Raw genomic sequence first — 20865 nt, 5'->3', positions numbered from 1 at the left:
AACCACTTTGTTATGGCAATCCTAAATAGGTTCAGGAGTAAACATGTGCTTAACAAGTCGCATATTAAGTTGCATGGACTCACTCTGTGTGCAATAATAGTGTTTATTAGGATTTTTGAATGACTACCTCATCTCTGTACCCCACACATACAATTATCTGTAAGGTCACTACAGTCTAGCAGTGAATTTGAAACACAGATTCAACCACAAAGACCAGGGAGGTTTTCAAATGACTCGCAAAGAAGGGCACCGATTGGTAGATGGGTAAAAAAGGAGAAGCAATATCCCTTTATTACACATCGGATGCTGTATCAATTCACCCAGTCACTACAAAGATACAGGCGTCCTTCCTAGCTCAGTTGTCGGAGAGGAAGGGAACCCCTCAGGGAATTCACCATGAGGCCAATGGTGACTTTAAAACAGTTACAGAGTTTAATGGCTGTGATAGAAGAAAACTGAGTATGGATCAACAACATTGTAGTTACTCCACAATACTAACCTAATTCACAGAGTGAAAATAAGGAAGCCTGTACAGAATAAAAATATTCCAAAACATGCATCCTGTTTGCAACAAGTCACTAAAGTAATACTGAAAAAAATGTGGAAAGCAATTAACACTTTGTGTTCAGGACAAAAAGTTATGTTTGGGGAAAATCCAATACAAAACATTACTGAGTACCACTCTCCATATTTTCAAGGATAGTGGTGGCTGCATCATGTTATTGTCATGCTTGCTCCCACTCCCCCTCTCTGGTGCTCGAGGGCGCCAGGCAGACCATCATTACGCACACCTGTCACCATCATTACGCACATCAGCATTTCATTGGACTCACCTGGACTCCATCACTTTATTGATTGCCTCCTCTATATATGTCTATTCCTCAGTTTGATCCCCATTTCAGCATTAATGTCGTTATGATTCCCTTGTCCAGACGCTGTCCATGTTTTGTTTCATGTCTGTTATTTAGGTCGTAAGTAACAAGACATTTTCCAAAGAAATAGACCTATCTGATATTGGCAGAAAGCTTAACTTTTTGTTAATCTACAGTGCCTTGCGAAAGTATTCGGCCCCCTTGAACTTTGCGACCTTTTGCCACATTTCAGGCTTCAAACATAAAGATATAAAACTGTATTTTTTTGTGAAGAATCAACAACAAGTGGAACACAATCATGAAGTGGAACGACATTTATTGGATATTTCAAACTTTTTTAACAAATCAAAAACTGAAAAATTGGCCGTGCAAAATTATTCAGCCCCTTTAAGTTAATACTTTGTAGCGCCACCTTTTGCTGCGATTACAGCAGTAAGTCGCTTGGGGTATGTCTCTATCAGTTTTGCACATCGAGAGACTGAACATTTTTCCCATTCCTCCTTGCAAAACAGCTCGAGCTCAGTGAGGTTGGATGGAGAGCATTTGTGAACAGCAGTTTTCAGTTCTTTCCACAGATTCTCGATTGGATTCAGGTCTGGACTTTGACTTGGCAATTCTAACACCTGGATATGTTTATTTTTGAACCATTCCATTGTAGATTTTGCTTTATGTTTTGGATCATTGTCTTGTTGGAAGACAAATCTCCGTCCCAGTCTCAGGTCTTTTGCAGACTCCATCAGGTTTTCTTCCAGAATGGTCCTGTATTTGGCTCCATCCATCTTCCCATCAATTTTAACCATCTTCCCTGTCCCTGCTGAAGAAAAGCAGGCCCAAACCATGATGCTGCCACCACCATGTTTGACAGTGGAGATGGTGTGTTCAGGGTGATGAGCTGTGTTGCTTTTACGCCAAACATAACGTTTTGCATTGTTGCCAAAAAGTTCAATTTTGGTTTCATCTGACCAGAGCACCTTCTTCCACATGTTTGGTGTGTCTACCAGGTGGCTTGTGGCAAACTTTAAACGACACTTTTTATGGATATCTTTAAGAAATGGCTTTCTTCTTGCCACTCTTCCATAAAGGCCAGATTTGTGCAATATACGACTTATTGTTGTCCTATGGACAGAGTCTCCCACCTCAGCTGTAGATCTCTGCAGTTCATCCAGAGTGATCATGGGCCTCTTGGCTGCATCTCTGATCAGTCTTCTCCTTGTATGAGCTGAAAGTTTAGAGGGACGGCCAGGTCTTGGTAGATTTGCAGTGGTCTGATACTCCTTCCATTTCAATATTATCGCTTGCACAGTGCTCCTTGGGATGTTTAAAGCTTGGGAAATCTTTTTGTATCCAAATCCGGCTTTAAACTTCTTCACAACAGTATCTCGGACCTGCCTGGTGTGTTCCTTGTTCTTCATGATGCTCTCTGCGCTTTTAACGGACCTCTGAGACTATCACAGTGCAGGTGCATTTATACGGAGACTTGATTACACACAGGTGGATTGTATTTATCATCATCATCATTTAGGTCAACATTGGATCATTCAGAGATCCTCCCTGAACTTCTGGAGAGAGTTTGCTGCACTGAAAGTAAAGGGGCTGAATAATTTTGCACGCCCAATTTTTCAGTTTTTGATTTGTTAAAAAACTTTGAAATATCCAATAAATGTTGTTCCACTTCATGATTGTGTCCCACTTGTTGTTGATTCTTCACAAAAAAATACAGTTTTATATCTTTATGTTTGAAGCCTGAAATGTGGCAAAAGGTCGCAAAGTTCAAGGGGGCCGAATACTTTCGCAAGGCACTGTAACTGCATTGTCCAATTTACAGTAGTTATTACAGTGAAACAATACCATGCTATTGTTTGAGAGGAGTGCACAATTTTGAACATGAAAAGTTACAAATTAGGCACATTTGGGCAGTCTTGATACAACATTTTGAACAGAAATGCAAGGGTTCTTTGGATCAGTCTAAAACTTTGCACATACACTACTGCCATCTAGTGGCCAAAATCGCAATTGCACCTGAACTGGAAGATTACATTATGTCCTTTCTCTTGCATTTCAAAGAACGATTCATCTTTTCTTCGTATTGTCTTTTACCAGATCTATTGTGTTATATTCTCCTACATTCCTTTCACATTTCCACAAACATCAAAGTGTTTCTTTTCAAATGGTACCAAGAATGTGCATATCCTTGCTTCAGGCCCTGAGCTACAGGCAGTTAGAGTTGGGTATGTTATTTTAGGAAAAAATTGAAAAAAAAGGGGTGGATCCTTATTAAATTTGCTTGAAAATCTATAGCAAGAACTGAAAATGGTTGTCAAGCAATGATGAACAATCAATTTGACAGCTCGAAGAAATGTGAAAATAATAGGCGCAAATGTTGCACAATCCAGGTGTGGAAAGCGCTTAGAGACTTACCCAGAAAGAATCACGGCTGTAATAGCTGCCAACGTTCATTCTACCATGTATTGACTCAGGGGTTGAATACTTATCAAATCAAGATAGTGTTTTAATTTTCATGAATGTTTTACAAATGTTAGATTTTTCCTTCCACTTTAACGTTAGAGTTTTTTTGTGTAGATTGATGACAAAAAATGACAATTAATTCAATTGTATCCCACTTTGTAAGAACAAAATGTGGAAAAAGTCAAGGGGTGTGAATACCTTCTGGAGGCACTGTAAATCCTATGAGTACCTTACCAAACAGCACCTCAAATTATACTTCATGGTATTCTAACTATATTGTATCCACATACCTCTCCCAACCCTTTTTTGTTTGTACCTTATTTTTCCTCCACCCAGAGCGTGTTATCTGAATTTATCATTTGGGTGGTTCAAGCCCTGAATGCTGATTGGCTGAAACCCGTGGTATATCAGACCGTATACCGTGGGTATGACAAAACATTTATTTGTACTGCTCTAATTACGTTGGTAACCAGGTTATAATAGCAATAAGGCACCTCGGGGGTTTGTGATATACTGTATGGCCAATACACCATGGCTAAGGGCTGTGTCCTAGCAGTGTCCTAAGAACAGCCCTTAGCCGTGGTATATTGGCCATATACCAAACCGCCTCGGGCCTTATTGCTTAATTATACAACGGGTGGGTCTAATCCTGAATGCTGATAGGTTAAAACCGTATTCCAGCCGGTGTCTATTCCACAAGTTACCACTGGCAAAATCTATGATGTTAAAATGCCTATTTACTCTGTTCCATCTGACTGCGCAATCCACTGTCTCATCAGCCTAGCATCGGCTTCTACCTGACCTATGGAGAGCATCAATATTGCAACGTTTTTCTCATGATCTGAGTGACGTTTCTGTATAGCTGGAAATACATGAACTATCCACCTGGGTGTACACCTGCTGCATACGGCCAACTAACCTCTGGACCAAGTGACCTTCGCTTCAGTTAACGACTGCAGGGGTCAAACGGAACATGACACCATAGTTGAACAAACTTCTTGTAAACACTGACACAGAGGGCCATCACGTTCACATAGACATTAGATTATTACTTTGAATCTTCCAGTTTACCACATGGTCGAAAGGTAAAACCATTGGTTTGATTCATTTTTATAGAAACACCTTCACATAAGGCCTCATCAAGTCATATTATTGATATTAGATTTTAGCTAGAATCTTGGCAGCCATCCAGGGATTAATTATATTTTTCCATTTCCTCAAATGAAAGTGCTCATAAATGGTGGATACATTTTTCTCCTATCTTCCAGACTTGTTAATATAGCCTTTGACAAAATGGTTGTTTGTTGATAAGGTGAGAGATGGATGTCTCAAAGGGAAAATTTGAGATTGATATAATGAAAGGAGAAGGTGAATATTTTAGATATCCTGAAAAGAGTGGAGATATGAGAAACTAGATAGTGCTGTTTCTTGAATTAAGTCAAACATTGCCACCTAGTGGTCTTACTATGCTACTTCCATGTTCAATATTCCTATGTGCTGTTTGTATTTTGCAGTCTGCACTCTTCATGATGGCCTCCGGACATTACTTCTGTGTGGCTTGAGATGCATGCTAAAACGCTGCATATCTGTCTACCATCCTAGGTCCCTTGCAGAAGAAATGTGAAGATTGTCTGTCAGCGGAACCACTGCTCCCCAAAATCTTCCAGAAGGACTTACCATTGTTTGGAGTCAACCTGAGTGGATGATTGACGGCTAGCGACACGCAATATTAGATTATGTGTTCCTAGATATGACAGAAAATAAGTACTTTTTCTTCTGGATCCCTTGAGATATATGTGGCCACCTGCTCATCGAACATCTTATTCCAAAATCATGGGCATTAATATGGAGTTGGTCCCCCCTTTGCTGCTATAACAGCCTCCACTCTTCTGGGAAGGCTTTCCACTACATGTTGGAACATTGCTGCGGGGACTTGCTTGCATTCAGCCAGAAGAGCATTAGTGAGGTTGGGCACTGATGTTGGGCGATCAGGCCTGGCTCGCAGTCAGCGTTCCAATTCATCCCAAAGGTGTTCGATGTGGTTGATTGAGGTCAGTCAAGTTCTTCCACACCGATCGACAAACCATTTCTGTATGGACTTCGCTTTGTACACGGGGGGCCTTGTAATGCTGAAACAGGAAAGGGCCTTCCCAAACTGTTGCTACAAAGTTGGAAGCACAGAATCTTATAGAATGTCATTGTATGCTGTAGCGTTAAGATTTCCCTTCACTGGAACCAAACTTTACAATTGGCACTATGCATTGGAGCAGGTAGCGTTCTCCTGGTATCCGCCAAACGCAGATTAGTCCATCGAACTGCCAGATTGGGAAGCTTGATTCATCACTCCAGAGAATGCGTTTCCACTGCTCCAGAGTCCAATGGCGGAGAGCTTTACACCACTCCAGCAGACGCTTGGCATTGCGCATAGTGATCTTAGGCTAGTGTGCGGCTGTTCGGCCATGGAAACCCATTTCAACGAAAAGTTGTGCCGACATTGCTTCCAGGGGCAGTTTCGAACTCTGTAGTGAGTGTTGCAACCGAGGATCAATTATTACCCGCTTCAGCTCTCCCGTTCTGAGCTTGTGTGGCCTAGCATTTCATGGCTGAGCCTAGACGTTTCCACTTCACCATAACAGCACTTTGTTGATTATGGAGATTTCATTCCTGTGCACTCAGTTTTATATGCCTGTCAGCAACAGATGTGGTAAATAGTTTAATCCACTCATTTGAAGGGGTGTCCACATACCCTAAACAAAAGTATCAATGCATCCCTAGCTGTGAACCGATCAACTCCAACCACAGAGAGAAGCCACATTGCTCAAACTGATATTTATGGTTCCTTTGTTTCCATTCCATGCAGAGAACATTACTATGATAACGCTAGTGACAATTTATGCAACCAAATGTAAACGCTTTGGAGCCGAGAGTCAAATGAAGCTAGGGCAGAATGTATTTGTTCCCAGCAACTGCAAAAATCGATTCTCATTCTGTTGGGAAAAGTACCTAGTCATCATACTTGAGTAAAGGGAAAAGATCCCTTAATTGAAAATGACTCAAGTGAAAGTCACCCAGTAAAATACTTCAGTAAGTCTGGAAGTATTGTTATAAATATACTTCAGTATCAAGAGTAAAAAATAATATTTAATTCCTTATACTAGGTAAACCAGACTGCGTGATTGTTTTAATTTAGATTGCCAAAATACATTTACAAATTAAACATGTTTAGGGAGTCTGCCAAATCAGAGGCAGTAGGGATGTTCTCTTGATAAGTGTGTGAATTGGACCATTTCTGTCCTGTTAAGCATTCAAAATGTAACGAGTACTTTTGGGTGTTAGGGAAAATAGAGTAAAAAGTACACCTCTTTAGGAATGTAGTGGAGTAAGTTGTCAAATATAAAGTACAGCTACACCAAAACGTTTACATTACACCCCTGCTCAGCTTAGAGAAAGTAAATCCTTCCAGTTTATTTCTTTGAAACAGACAAAAAAAAAAAAAAAAAAATAAACTCACCTCCTTTCTCACCTCCCAAACCCCACTAGATGGCGCATGGAGTAGAAAACCACACTAATTGACAAGACATCAGAAGCGGCAAGAGAAGCATTAAGCTAGGCCCATTGGTCCTTGTGTATTTACATTGTCAAAGATTAAACCCAAAATCCTCCCTTGACCTCTGGGTCATGTTAAAATGGCACAAAGGTCCAAGGCACTACATCTCAGTTCAAGAGGCTTCACTACAGTCCCTGGTTCAAATCCAAGCAGAATCGCATAGGGCAGGGCACAATTGGCCAAGCAGCATCTGGGTTTGGCAGTCATTGTAAATAAGTTTCTTACCCGAACTGCCTAGTCAAAAATAAACCTTAGCCTGGAATCTAAACAGAAGTATGGATTCCAGGACAACTAGATCCACAGAATGCAATAATCTGTTCCAGCTATGCATCAAAGGATGGGCTTCAAACAGCAGAAATCTGAAGCAGCACAGGTATCAATAAAGCACACATGGAAAGGGGTTTGACAATTGTATTTATTGTTTAGTACAACCGTTAAGTCAACTAGTAACATTATTTATTGAGATGCCAAATTGCATTCCATGTGTAGGCCCAGTCTTCCAGTAACATCATAGATAGAAAAGCCTGGGGGAAAAAAAAAAGTTAATTCATGGACCTACAACAGCAAAGGCATATGCTTTGAGACAAAACCCCACTTTACATACGCAAAAGAAAACCTGCAGTGGCACAAAGATTAGACTTGGGGTGAGTTGAATGGCACCCTATTCAGTGCACTACTTTTGGGTAGTGCATTAGGGAATAGGATCAGGATGCCACAGACCTTTAAAAGAGAAAGACTAGCAGTTCTGAATAGTAAAAGATGCCAAACACCTGTGAAAAATGTGAAATCGATCAACAGGTTACCAACAACCATTGATCAATAACTATTATTAGCCAGGTATAACAGAGACAAGATTCCAAAACTGCACTATGGAAGAGATCATGTTAAGGACCTATGCATAGAGACATGCTTCCTTGAAGTACATATACTGCCTATTTTCATAAGGTCCGAAGATGCAAAGCCAAATAAAGGGTCTGTATGAAATGTCACTAGCGGTCAAACCCTTGCCTCCTCAATTTCTCTCAAAGGACTTTAGCTACTCTCCAATGCATTTTGAGAGGAATTGACAGCTAGTAACTTAGACAGCCATGGAATAGAAGCAACAAGGAAACAAAAAGACACATGTAAAGCTATTGCAAGTACACTTATAGCAGGAGAGTAATTGAATTCACAAACAGGGAGAACTTTATTATTTTCTTCAAAAAGGTAGGTGGCAGTGAAGACAAAAATACTGGCCATTAACTAAATATAAATCAATCTTTGGATATGTAAAAAACCCTCTAGTATACAATCCCCAATAGACAGATATTCAGTTCTCGGCACCGCCCTCTTTGGTTTCCTTCTTGGCCCGCACCTCTTCCAGTTTCTTGTCCTGAGAAGAAATATAAGTTCAAAACAGTGACATTATCCTTCAAAACATTTAAACAGACCGTACAAAGCGTGGCTTGTGTCAGTGACTACAAAGTACATTCATATTTCCATCAACAATTTGTCATGGTTGACCAGTGACATTGGTGTTAACTGTTGGTGAGAAATCAAAATGTTGATAACTTCTGAGGTCTCCCAACTCTGAACTCACTTGCAGAGATAAGTGATCAAGTCCTTGAGACAACCCCCACCCCCCTGCTACGACTGGTAGCAGGGTCAGACTGTCACTGCAAGACTGGTTTGCATGTAAACGATAGCAAGAGGCCAACATACCTTCTCCTTGAACTTCTCGCTCATGGCTGCCTGAAGGGCCTCCTTGTTCTCTTTGTTGGCTTCCATCTTCTGGTTAAGCTTCTCCTCAGCTATCTTGCTGAAGTTGTTGTTCTCCTCCATGGCTTTCCTTTGCACCTCCTTCTCATGCTCCCTCTTCTCAGCTAGGTGCTTCAGAACCTCTGCTTCATGGGACTGGAGGATGGCGCAAAGGGGAGAGGAGTTTGATTGACAACCAACAAAACATTTGACTACTGCAATACTGTAGAGCAGGGCTCCCCAAAAGGCAGAAACCAGGCCAAATACAGCCCAAGTTCAGAGTAAATAAAGTTGAGGCTGGACATGACTCAAAACCAGCACCAAGTGATTTTAATTTGGGACATTTGTTCCAAAGTATCACGACTCTAAAACGTAATCCTATACAAATTTAAGCAAGGATTTCAGTTCAGTCAAATATCAGTTTGGGCTTGGTCAATTTTCAGTCTACAAATTGTGTAATTATGTTCTGGGCCCCGACTACCCACTCAAAACAACCCTCAGCTGAATCTAGTTAATCTCAGGCATAGAGGCATGTAATGCATCATGGCAAAAGGTTAACGTGTATCCACACACTAGCTCCATCTATCTATCCTGCTCAAAAAAATTGAAGGGAACACTTAAACACAATGTAACTCCAAGTCAATCACACTGTGAAATCAAACTGTCCACTTAGGAAGCAACACTGATTGACAACACATTTCACATGCTGTTGCGCAAATAGAATAGACAACAGGTGGAAATTATAGGCAATTAGCAAGACACCCCCAATAAAGGAGTGGTTCTGCAGGTGGTGACCACAGACCACTTCTCAGTTCCTATGCTTCCTGGCTGATGTTTGTCACTTTTGAATGCTGGCGGTGCTTTCACTCTAGTGGTAGCATGAGACGGAGTCTACAACCCACACAAGTGGCTCAGGTAGTGCAGCTCATCCAGGATGGCACGTTAATGCAAGCTGTGGCAAGAAGGTTTGCCGTGTCTGTCAGCGTAGTGTCCAGAGCATGGAGGCGCTACCAGGAGACAGGCCAGTACATCAGGAGACGTGGAGTAGGCTGTAGGAGGGCAACAACCCAGCAGCAGGACCGCTACCTCCGCCTTTGTGCAAGGAGGAGCACTGCAAGAGCCCTGCAAAATGACCTCCAGCAGGCCACAAATGTGCATGTCTGCTCAAACGGTCAGAAACATACTCCATGAGGGTGGTATGAGGGCCCGACGTCCACAGGTGGGGTTTTGCCTACAGCCCAACACCGTGCAGGACGTTTGGCATTTGCCAGAGAACACCAAGATTGGCAAATTTGCCACTGGCGCCCCTGTGCTCATCACAGATGAAAGCAGGTTCACACTGAGCACGTGAGAGTCTGAAGACGGCGTGGAGAACGTTCTGCTGCCTGCAACATCCTCCAGCATGACCGGTTTGGCGGTGGGTCAGTCATGGTGTGGAGTGGCGTGGCATTTCTTTGGGGGGGGGGGGGGGGGGGGGGGGGGGGGGGGGGGGGGGGAACCCTCCATGTGCTCGCCAGAGGTAGCCTGACTGCCATTAGGTACCAAGATGAGATCCTCAGGCCCCTTGTGAGACCATTTGCTGGTGCGGTTGGCCCTGGGTTCCTGCTAATGTAAGACCTCATGTGGCTGGAGTGTGTCAGCAGTTCCTGCAAGAGGAAGGCATTGATGCTATGGACTGGCCAGCCCATTCCCCAGACCTGAATCCAATTGAGCACATCTGGGACATCATGTCTCGCTCCATCCACCAACACTGTCCAGGAGTTGGCGGATGCTTTAGTCCAGGTCTGGGAGGAGATCCCTCAGGAGACCATCCGCCACATCAGGAGCATGCCCAGGCGTTGTAGGGAGGTCATACAGGCACGTTGAGGCCACACACTACTGAGCCTAATTTTGACTTGTTTTAAGGACATTACAGCAAAGTTGGATCAGCCTGTGGTGTGGTTTTCCACTAATTTTGAGTGTGACTCGAAATCCAGACCTCCATGTGTTGATAAATTTGATTTCCTTTGATAATTTGTGTGATTGTTGTCAGCACATTCAACTATGTAAAGAAATAAGCATTTAAGAATATTTCATTCAGATCTAGTGTTTTATTTTAGTGTTCCTTTTATTTTTTTGAGCAGTGTGTATATCTAATTTTTAAAAAGGTAGTTACATTTCAGGATAGTCATATTTATTGGGATCCAAACAGGATATAATTTTGCAATATTGTATTGATAAAACTATTTGTACACTAGTTGGTGGTACCAAAAGTACAGTATTTTTTGTTCATTAGCTTGTTTGCTTCTTTTCTCTTTTTTTTACAGGGAGACAGCACTTTATTGCCATGACTGATGAAAACTCATTGTGGCTCAGTCTTGTCAATCTGAAACAGACATATGGTGAGCAATATGTCTGGAATACTGAAACCAGTAAAACATGTAGCAGCTTTTTTTGGTCCTCCAATAACCGGTATCTGCGTTAAAAATCATAATCGGTCAACCTCTAGAGACATCACTACAGACCCTGATTTGAGTCCCATAGGGCAGTGTACAATCGGCCCAGCGTCATCCGGGTTAGGGGAGGGTTCGGCAGTCATTGTAAAATAAGCATTTGTTCTTAAGTAACGTTCGTAATTAAAAAAGTAGTATACTGCTCAATTAAATTTGTGACAAGTCTATTAGCCAATATATGTTACAATAGTATCTAAGTGATTTATTTTATTTAGTAAAACAGTTCAACTAAACATCAAGAATCACAAAAAGCTTAGTGATAAATTAGCTGTGTTATTAAGTCAGGATTCAAAAGCTGACATTGTTTTATAGGAGCACAGAAAAGTGTTCATTTTAAATAAAATTACAAAGTTATTGGTTGAAATATTTTGGGTGTTCCATGCTCAAGCACATTGTACAACCAAATATTTGCATCATTAAGAGAGAAAGTGTTCCGCTGCTCTTTTAAGGGACAGGCCATTAGTGGTAATCTTTGTCTGTGCTAGTTGCAGACAGCAACAGCAAACTAATATTGAAAAACTGCATGTGATCAAAACAGTGCAACTAACCAAGAAACACAGACAAAGTCACACTTCAGTAGCCTCTCAGGTCAAGTCAACCAACTTCTATATTTGGGATTGAAAAACTTCGCAAATTGTGTGACCATCCAACATGGCTGGTGAAATAACATTCTTAACCATCAAAGCCAAAATATACCTGTGTAAATTTTCCACCTTAATGTCATGATAATATCCAATTGTCAGACCCCTTGCTATTCCCACACCTAGTAAATACATTCCCCAAATTGTGTCAGTCAAGGCTAGGATTTCACCCCCCAAATAGGTTTTTAGATAACAATATACACCCTTATTCATGGGTGAGGGTAGGTGACCTTTTTTCTGAACAAGTTTTACCTTTAGAGGACCCCTTTTAGCTCAAGAGCACACCCATAAGCAAAACCTCAGTCTAGCATCTTTAACTGGAGCACAATCTACCTTCCTCCTTTCCTCTGCAGCCTCCAGTTTCCTCTGGATCTCCTCCAGGGACAGGTCCTTCTTCTTGGGGGGAGACAGAGGGAACTCTCCCTTGGCGTCTGGAGTTGGAGTGCCCAGGATCACCTCAAATGCCTGGCCAGATGCACGTTTGTCAATCTCCTTAACCTGAATATCTATGAGCGGACAAATTACGCATGTTATTAAAATCAAAGTTCATTGGTGGGCCACAGAGATGCAACGAATTGCGTGTGTTGCAACAGTGCAATAACTACCAATATTCACATTATGCAAAAATCAGAAGCAGCAATGGCAGAGTCCAGAAAATATATAAGTGCGTATAGTCAGCATATGACTAGAAACTATACATCAGACATAGTTATATAATGAGCCATGACTAGAAAGCAGTATACACAAATGAACTCCAGATGAGGACTACATGCAGGATGACAGAGATAAGGGAATGGGGCACTTGTTTGGTAAAACTGAAAAACTTCCAAATGAGGGAGGGGACAAGAAAGTGAACATTATAGGGAGAAAGGGTAGAGAGAAGGCCACTGTGTGGACATTGAACTAGGGTTCCCCATGTCCAAAATACACTGCATCTCGTCACCTGGACTGCTGGGAATAGACGTGACTGGTCAAAACAATAGTGGAAGCACATCATTAGACAGGCTTCCACTTGGTCATTTCTTTCAGATGGAGAAGGGTGAGAAACAACTAATTTCACAGCTTTCAAAATCACAACTTACCTCCGCAGGAGGCCGCCATTTCAGCAGTGGACAGCAAGTCGATGTACCTGGAAGAAAGTTCAGTCACATTTACTTACAGCCCTTTTAACACTAGCAGTTGTCAGTGCCTTTACCGTAACCCGGCCTTAACCCCAACAACCAAGCCTGCCAACACTTGCTATTGCATTAGTACGTCCTTGAACATGAACACTCCCAAGAACTGGATGAAAACTCCCTCTCATCTTTACAAGGTGCCTGAATAACAGCAATAGCACCCTCTAGTGGGATAGAAACACAATTTACTGTGTGTTTAGGTGGAAGACTGACGAAACAGCAGGGTAAAGCAAAACATGGTCCACTCAGTGGCGACATCCTTCGGTCATGTTCAACAACGACCAAGCAACACCCTATTAATGTAGCCTATTTTAAAAAGCTGTCTGGAATTCATTCACAGCTAAATAACTACATGGCACATTAAACTACATTAGCCACATGCAATCAAAATACTGTAGATTGGCCCTTTCAATGCCCAGCTACAGCGTCTGTGCCATTCTGTTGCATGGATACTTTGAAATAACAGGCCATGGTTAGAACAAAAAGGCTAGAGCTTTCCGAAATTGCAGGGTATTGAAAAATGCGATTGGGAAGCTGTAGAGATATTTGGCAGCTATAACCTACAGACGAAGCCAACAAACCTTATGAATATTCAAGCAGGATATATTCAAAACAAGCTGCACATAGTGAACTATCTATAAACCACAGCGGGGACAAAGAAAATAAAAAGTTCCAACTGCCGCAAATTCGAGAGCACGCCCAACTGCAAGAAGAATGCGAATCGCCGCATACATTTGCATGTACAGGAATTTGACTGAAATGGTGCTACTAAAAAACAGACAATGATGCTGAGGTGTGTAAACAGATCACGATAAATTGGGACACCTGCAGCAATCAAAAGCTGTTGTCTTGAGGTTGACAAATAATAGGTAACGTTTCAGGGTCAACACAAAACTGTCGTATAGCTTCCAAAATATCAATTAATGGCACAACAATGGCTATTTTGTTTATTTGCAATGAACGTCAATGAGACGAGTTACAAACAAAGAGGAGCGCGTGTTCAAGGCAGCTCCGCCCGTTTAGCTATTCGCATGCTGCCCCTCACCACACCAAGTGCATAACGTTAAGAAAAAAAAAAAAGAGGCTAGAACAGTCAACGAGAAATAATTTAAACGTCAATAAAGCTGATAATTGTTAATGGCGACTGGACGCTTCAAATACCGATGGTAGCGTTCATATTGCAAAGCACCCTGCAAACAAAACGTTTAAAAAGTAGTTAATCAGTTGATGGCTGACCCAAGTAGAAAAATGAGCTACTTTAAAGATTCAAAGTGACGTGTATATTATTTCTGTAATTCATGACTTTACTAGCAACGTCGTGTAGTCAATCAAATAATTTGCGTCAGACTATCAAGTGTGCATCCCTAACCAGCAAGTAAACTTTTTTTTTTTTAAGTGTCAAGACAAACACTCATTGGTCAACGACAACTAACGTTAATCACCGTCTGAAACTGAACAGATTAAATATGGTTAACGTTACTGTGGAACAACAAGTCACCCACCATTAGATCCATGTTCTTTTTACAATTGCATACATTTTTCACCAATGCATCAATGAAATACATGAAGTTACCAATGTCTGAGCAACAACCTTTAACGTTGACTAGTTACTGTAGATTGGTTGCTAGTTAACGTTAAAACAAATGTATATATTTAACGACGTCGTTTAGCCAAGATTGAAGCTGAGGTAACACATTCTATCACCACTTGACAAAAAAAATGCTTACGGTAAAACCAGTACCATCATAAATCAGGCAAGATTACCAACAATTACAATCTTTAAGTCATATTTTTGGTACGGATAACGTTAGCTATATTACACCCACCTTAATAAACAGTGAAACAAAATTCTCCTTAACAGCCAGACTTTAACCGCGAATTCTATGCTCGAGCATGGCCAGTTCGCGCATAAAAAGCCCCAAATGTGTGTCGTCAAAGCCAATTCTACAATTCTATTGGCTGTTTCTTACTCTCTCCGCACTCCTGGTAGTTGTAGTTTTAGTGCTTTCTAGATGTCAACACAGACAGACGAGAATCCTCCAATCATTTCAGTTACTTTGGTAATGAACTTTGAATGAACATATCAATTGATTGTTTTAATTTAATTGATTAAAAAATATGGGTATTTTGGGGAAGAAATGTCAAAAGTGTGTCTTTGACCTACATCAGTCAGTCAGCCCTTGAATGAAGTGTGTGATGATTCAGGGTGTGCGCCATTACATACGTCTTCATTGTTTAGCTCCAACTAACCAGATGCGCGTTCTCCACTGGGCGCTCTAGAGGACTGTAGGGTAGCTATACGATTTATTAACGTTTTGATCACGTTGTCTGCACTATTTTATTTTTTGCAGCATTCCTCCATAGTCATGACTGTCATTGTGTCCTACTTTGTTTTTATCACACAGAGATATATGACTGCAAAGGATCCATGGAATGACCCATATTTCCTCCAGAGCCAGAAAGCTGCAGTCATACATCATTTACCAACCATTTGTCTGAAGTCAGAGGACTTGCGAGGACTACACCCCCAATCCTGAAAGAAGTCAGCTTCTGTCTGTTTGTTTTTAACTAATTAATTAAAAATAAAAAGCTGAAATGTCTTGAGTCAATAAGTATTCAATCACTTTGTTATGGCAAGGCTAAATAAGTTCAGGAGTGCAAATTTGACTAACAAATCACGTAAGTTGCATGGACTCACTCTGTCTGCAATAATAGCGTTTAACATGATTTTTGAATGACTACCTCATCTCTGTACCCCAGACATAAAATGATCTGTAAGGTCCTTTAGTCATGCAGTGCATTTCTAACACAGATTCAACCACAAAGACCAGGGAGGTTTTCCAATGACTCACAAAAAGAGCACGTATTGGTACTGTAGATTGGTAAAAAGAAAGAAAGCAAAGCAGACATTGAACATCCCTTTGAGCATGGTGAAGTTATTAATTAAACTTTGGATGGTGTATCAATAAATCACATGAATGAGTACCACTATCCATATTTTCAAGCATTGTGGTGGCTGCATCATGTTTTTATGTTTGATTTATTTCACCTTTATTTAACCAGGTAGGCCAGTTGAGAACAAGTTTATTTAACCAGGTAGGCCAGTTGAGAACAAGTTTATTTAACCAGGTAGGCCAGTTGAGAACAAGTTTATTTAACCAGGTAGGCCAGTTGAGAACACCTTTATTTAACCAGGTAGGCCAGTTGAGAACAAGTTTATTTAACCAGGTAGGCCAGTTGAGAACAAGTTTATTTAACCAGGTAGGCCAGTTGAGAACAAGTTTATTTAACCAGGTAGGCCAGTTGAGAACACCTTTATTTAACCAGGTAGGCCAGTTGAGAACAAGTTTATTTAACCAGGTAGGCCAGTTGAGAACAAGTTTATTTAACCAGGTAGGCCAGTTGAGAACAAGTTTATTTAACCAGGTAGGCCAGTTGAGAACACCTTTATTTAACCAGGTAGGCCAGTTGAGAACAAGTTTATTTAACCAGGTAGGCCAGTTGAGAACAAGTTTATTTAACCAGGTAGGCCAGTTGAGAACACCTTTATTTAACCAGGTAGGCCAGTTGAGAACAAGTTTATTTAACCAGGTAGGCCAGTTGAGAACAAGTTTATTTAACCAGGTAGGCCAGTTGAGAACAAGTTTATTTAACCAGGTAGGCCAGTTGAGAACAAGTTTATTTAACCAGGTAGGCCAGTTGAGAACAAGTTTATTTAACCAGGTAGGCCAGTTGAGAACAAGTTTATTTAACCAGGTAGGCCAGTTGAGAACACCTTTATTTAACCAGGTAGGCCAGTTGAGAACAAGTTTATTTAACCAGGTAGGCCAGTTGAGAACACCTTTATTTAACCAGGTAGGCCAGTTGAGAACACCTTTATTTAACCAGGTAGGCCAGTTGAGAACACCTTTATTTAACCAGGTAGGCCAGTTGAGAACAAGTTTATTTAACCAGGTAGGCCAGTTGAGAACAAGTTTATTTAACCAGGTAGGCCAGTTGAGAACAAGTTTATTTAACCAGGTAGGCCAGTTGAGAACACCTTTATTTAACCAGGTAGGCCAGTTGAGAACAAGTTTATTTAACCAGGTAGGCCAGTTGAGAACAAGTTTATTTAACCAGGTAGGCCAGTTGAGAACAAGTTTATTTAACCAGGTAGGCCAGTTGAGAACACCTTTATTTAACCAGGTAGGCCAGTTGAGAACAAGTTTATTTAACCAGGTAGGCCAGTTGAGAACAAGTTTATTTAACCAGGTAGGCCAGTTGAGAACAAGTTTATTTAACCAGGTAGGCCAGTTGAGAACACCTTTATTTAACCAGGTAGGCCAGTTGAGAACAAGTTTATTTAACCAGGTAGGCCAGTTGAGAACAAGTTTATTTAACCAGGTCAAATGGTTAATCAAATACTTTTCCCCTCACTGTAGGTATTTGTAGCTGTCCACATATTATAGGTCAGAACCTTCCAGAGTAGTGATGCTGGATGGGCCGGCAGGTGCGGGCAGCGATCAGTTGAAGAGCATGCATTTAGTTTTACTTGCATTTAAGAGCAGTTGGAGGCCACGGAAGGAGAGTTGTATGGCATTGAAGCTCATCTGGAGGTTAGTTAACACAGTGTCCAAAGAAGGGCCAGAGGTATTCAGAATGGTGTCGTCTGCGTAGAGGTGGATCAGAGAATCACCAGCAGCAAGAGCGACATCATTGATGTATACAGAGAAGAGAGTCGGCCCGAGAATTGAACCATGTTGCACCTCGATAGAGACTGCAAGAGGTCCGGACAACAGGCCCTCCGATTTGACACATTGAACTCTATCAGATTAGTAGTTGGTGAACCAGGCGAGGCAATCATTTGAGAAACCAAGGCTGTTGAGTCTGCCGATAAGAATGTCGTGATTGACAGAGTCGAAAGCCTTCGCCAGGTCGATGAATACACAGTAATGTCTCTTATAGATGGCGATTATGTTAGGATATCGTTTAGGACCTTGAGTGTGGCTGAGGTGCACCCATGACCAGCTCTGAAACCAGATTGCATAGCGGAGAAGGTACGGTGGAAAATGGTCGGGCTAAGCACAGGCAAAATCCTAGGGGAAAACCTGTTCCAGTCTGCTTTCCAACAGACACTGGGAGATGTATTCACCTTTCAGCAGGACAATAACTTAAAACACAAGGCCAAATCTACACTGGAGTTGCTTACCAAGAAGACAGTGCATGTTCCTGAGTGGCCAAGTTACAGCTTTGAGTTCAATCTGCTTGGAAATCTCAAAATACAGTGCCTTGCGAAAGTATTCGGCCCCCTTGAACTTTGCAACCTTTTGCCACATTTCAGGCTTCAAACATAAAGATATAAAACTGTATTTTTTTGTGAAGAATCAACAACAAGTGGGACACAATCATGAAGTGGAACGACATTTATTGGATATTTCAAACCTTTTTAACAAATCAAAAACAGAAAAATTGGGCGTGCAAAATTATTCAGCCCCTTTACTTTCAGTGCAGCAAACTCTCTCCAGAAGTTCAGTGAGGATCTCTGAATGATCCAATGTTGACCTAAATGACTAATGATGATAAATACAATCCACCTGTGTGTAATCAAGTCTCCGTATAAATGCACCTGCACTGTGATAGTCTCAGAGGTCCGTTAAAAGCGCAGAGAGCATCATGAAGAACAAGGAACACACCAGGCAGGTCCGAGATACTGTTGTGAAGAAGTTTGAAGCCGGATTTGGATACAAAAAGATTTCCCAAGCTTTAAACATCCCAAGGAGCACTGTGCAAGCAATAATATTGGAATGGAAGGAGTATCAGACCACTGCAAATCTACCAAGACCTGGCCGTCCCTCTAAACTTTCAGCTCATACAAGGAGAAGACTGATCAGAGATGCAGCCAAGAGGCCCATGATCACTCTGGATGAACTGCAGAGATCTACAGCTGAGGTGAGAGACTCTGTCCATAGGACAACAATCAGTCGTATATTGCACAAATCTGGCCTTTATGGAAGAGTGGCAAGAAGAAAGCCATTTCTTAAAGATATCCATAAAAAGTGTTGTTTAAAGTTTGTCACAAGCCACCTGGGAGACACACCAAACATGTGGAAGAAGGTGCTCTGGTCAGATGAAACCAAAATTGAACTTTTTGGCAACAATGCAAAACGTTATGTTTTGCGTAAAAGCAACACAGCTATTCACCTTCAACACACCATCCCCACTGTCAAACATGGTGGTGGCAGCATCATGGTTTGGGCCTGCTTTTCTTCAGCAGGGACAGGGAAGATGGTTAAAATTGATGGGAAGATGGATGGAGCCAAATACAGGACCATTCTGGAAGAAAACCTGATGGAGTCTGCAAAAGACCTGAGACTGGGACAGAGATTTGTCTTCCAACAAGACAATGATCCAAAACATAAAGCAAAATCTACAATGGAATGGTTCAAAAATAAACATATCCAAGTGTTAGAATTGCCAAGTCAAAGTCCAGACCTGAATCCAATCGAGAATCTGTGGAAAGAACTGAAAACTGCTGTTCACAAATGCTCTCCATCCAACCTCACTGAGCTCGAGCTGTTTTGCAAGGAGGAATGGGAAAAAATGTCAGTCTCTCGATGTGCAAAACTGATAGAGACATACCCCAAGCGACTTACAGCTGTAATTGCAGCAAAAGGTGGCGCTACAAAGTATTAATTTAAGGGGGCTGAATAATTTTGCACGCCCAATTTTTCAGTTTTTGATTTGTTAAAAAAGTTTGAAATATCCTATAAATGTCGTTCCACTTCATGATTGTGTCCCACTTGTTGTTGATTCTTCACAAAAAAATACAGTTTTATATCTTTATGTTTGAAGCCTGAAATGTGGCAATAGGTCGCAAAGTTCAAGGGGGCCGAATACTTTCGCAAGTCACTGTAGTTGTCTAGCAATGATCAATGACAAATTTGACAGAGCTTGAAGAATTCTGAAAAATATTATGTGCAAATGTTGCACAATCCAGGTGTTGAAAGCTCTTAGAGACTTACCCAGAAAGACTCACAGCTATAATCACTGCCAAAGTTGATTCTAAACATGTATTGACCCAGGAGATTGAATACTTCCTAATCAAGATATATATATATATATAGTGTTTCTTTTTCCATAATTTTTTCAACAAATGTTCAACATTTTCTTCCACTTTCACATTATAGTATTTTGTGTCGATCGTTGACCAAAAATGACAATTCAATCCATTTAATCCCACTTTGTAACACATCAAAATGTGAAGAAAGTCAAGGGGTGTGAACAGTTTCTGAAGGCACTGTAGTTGGAGGATTTCATTTGCGACAGCAGCACTGTTTACTTTCAGTGTTCTCTGCTGTTGTAGCTTATACGTCTGTAACCCACTATGGTTTTGTATTCCATCAGCATTCCCAGTCCTGCTGTGCTGTGTTGAGAGAGAAAGACAGAGTGTGTGGCTATGCGTGCGTGTGTGCACTGTGTAAGGCTTAAAAACAGCTGTAGTATTAACACTGATCACATCATTAAAGGGATAAACAGCAAGGAATTAGGTTCAGTGAGACAGACATGTTTTTTACATGTTGAGTTTATGGGATAATCCCTATCACTCCATGACAAATCTTAGAAAATTGGGGTAAGGGGGTGCAAGCATACATAAGGTTAAGGCATAATACTTAGGCTATTGACGTATTAGTTAACACAATGCTTCTGTTGGACAGTGATGCCTCAAAGAGAAGCAAGAATCACATTTCTTTAAGATATCAGACTAATATCTGTTTGGCACCTTGTTTGCCATCCTTTCAAGTCACCATATGGTGGTCCCCTTCAGGCAAGATGGTTAACAGGCGTTACATCCCCCTTTCTCATTGTCTACACCCATCTACTATCATCCAGCTAATG

The 20865-nt window shown here is 41.2% G+C and overlaps 1 protein-coding gene across 1 annotated transcript; it reads right to left on the bottom strand.

The window, feature by feature from the left end:
• Nucleotides 1–7342: 7342 nt before the first annotated feature.
• Nucleotides 7343–14947, bottom strand: LOC109903504 (stathmin). Its single transcript, XM_020500267.2, has 5 exons — nt 14817–14947; nt 12898–12944; nt 12149–12321; nt 8647–8838; nt 7343–8317 (listed from the first exon to the last, which is right to left on the bottom strand). Exons 2-5 carry the CDS (start codon nt 12914–12916, stop codon nt 8255–8257), a joined length of 447 nt encoding a protein of 148 aa, XP_020355856.1. The 5' UTR covers nt 12917–12944; nt 14817–14947; the 3' UTR covers nt 7343–8254.
• Nucleotides 14948–20865: the final 5918 nt, after the last annotated feature.

This window comes from Oncorhynchus kisutch, linkage group LG14 (assembly GCF_002021735.2).
Source record: "Oncorhynchus kisutch isolate 150728-3 linkage group LG14, Okis_V2, whole genome shotgun sequence".
Classification (NCBI taxonomy): Eukaryota; Metazoa; Chordata; class Actinopteri; order Salmoniformes; family Salmonidae; genus Oncorhynchus; species Oncorhynchus kisutch.
The sequence above is the reverse complement of the archived record's forward strand: the minus strand, read 5'-3'. Positions and strand labels throughout refer to the sequence as shown.

Bases quoted from the DNA above. Each gene is read 5' to 3' on its own strand.
- LOC109903504 (XM_020500267.2), bottom strand. The intron at 8,839-12,148 runs GTAGATTGTGCT...GCCATCCTCCAG, and splicing joins CTGCAGAGGAAAGGAGGAAG to TCCCATGAAGCAGAGGTTCT. The intron at 8,318-8,646 runs GTATGTTGGCCT...ATTTCTTCTCAG, and splicing joins GCGAGAAGTTCAAGGAGAAG to GACAAGAAACTGGAAGAGGT.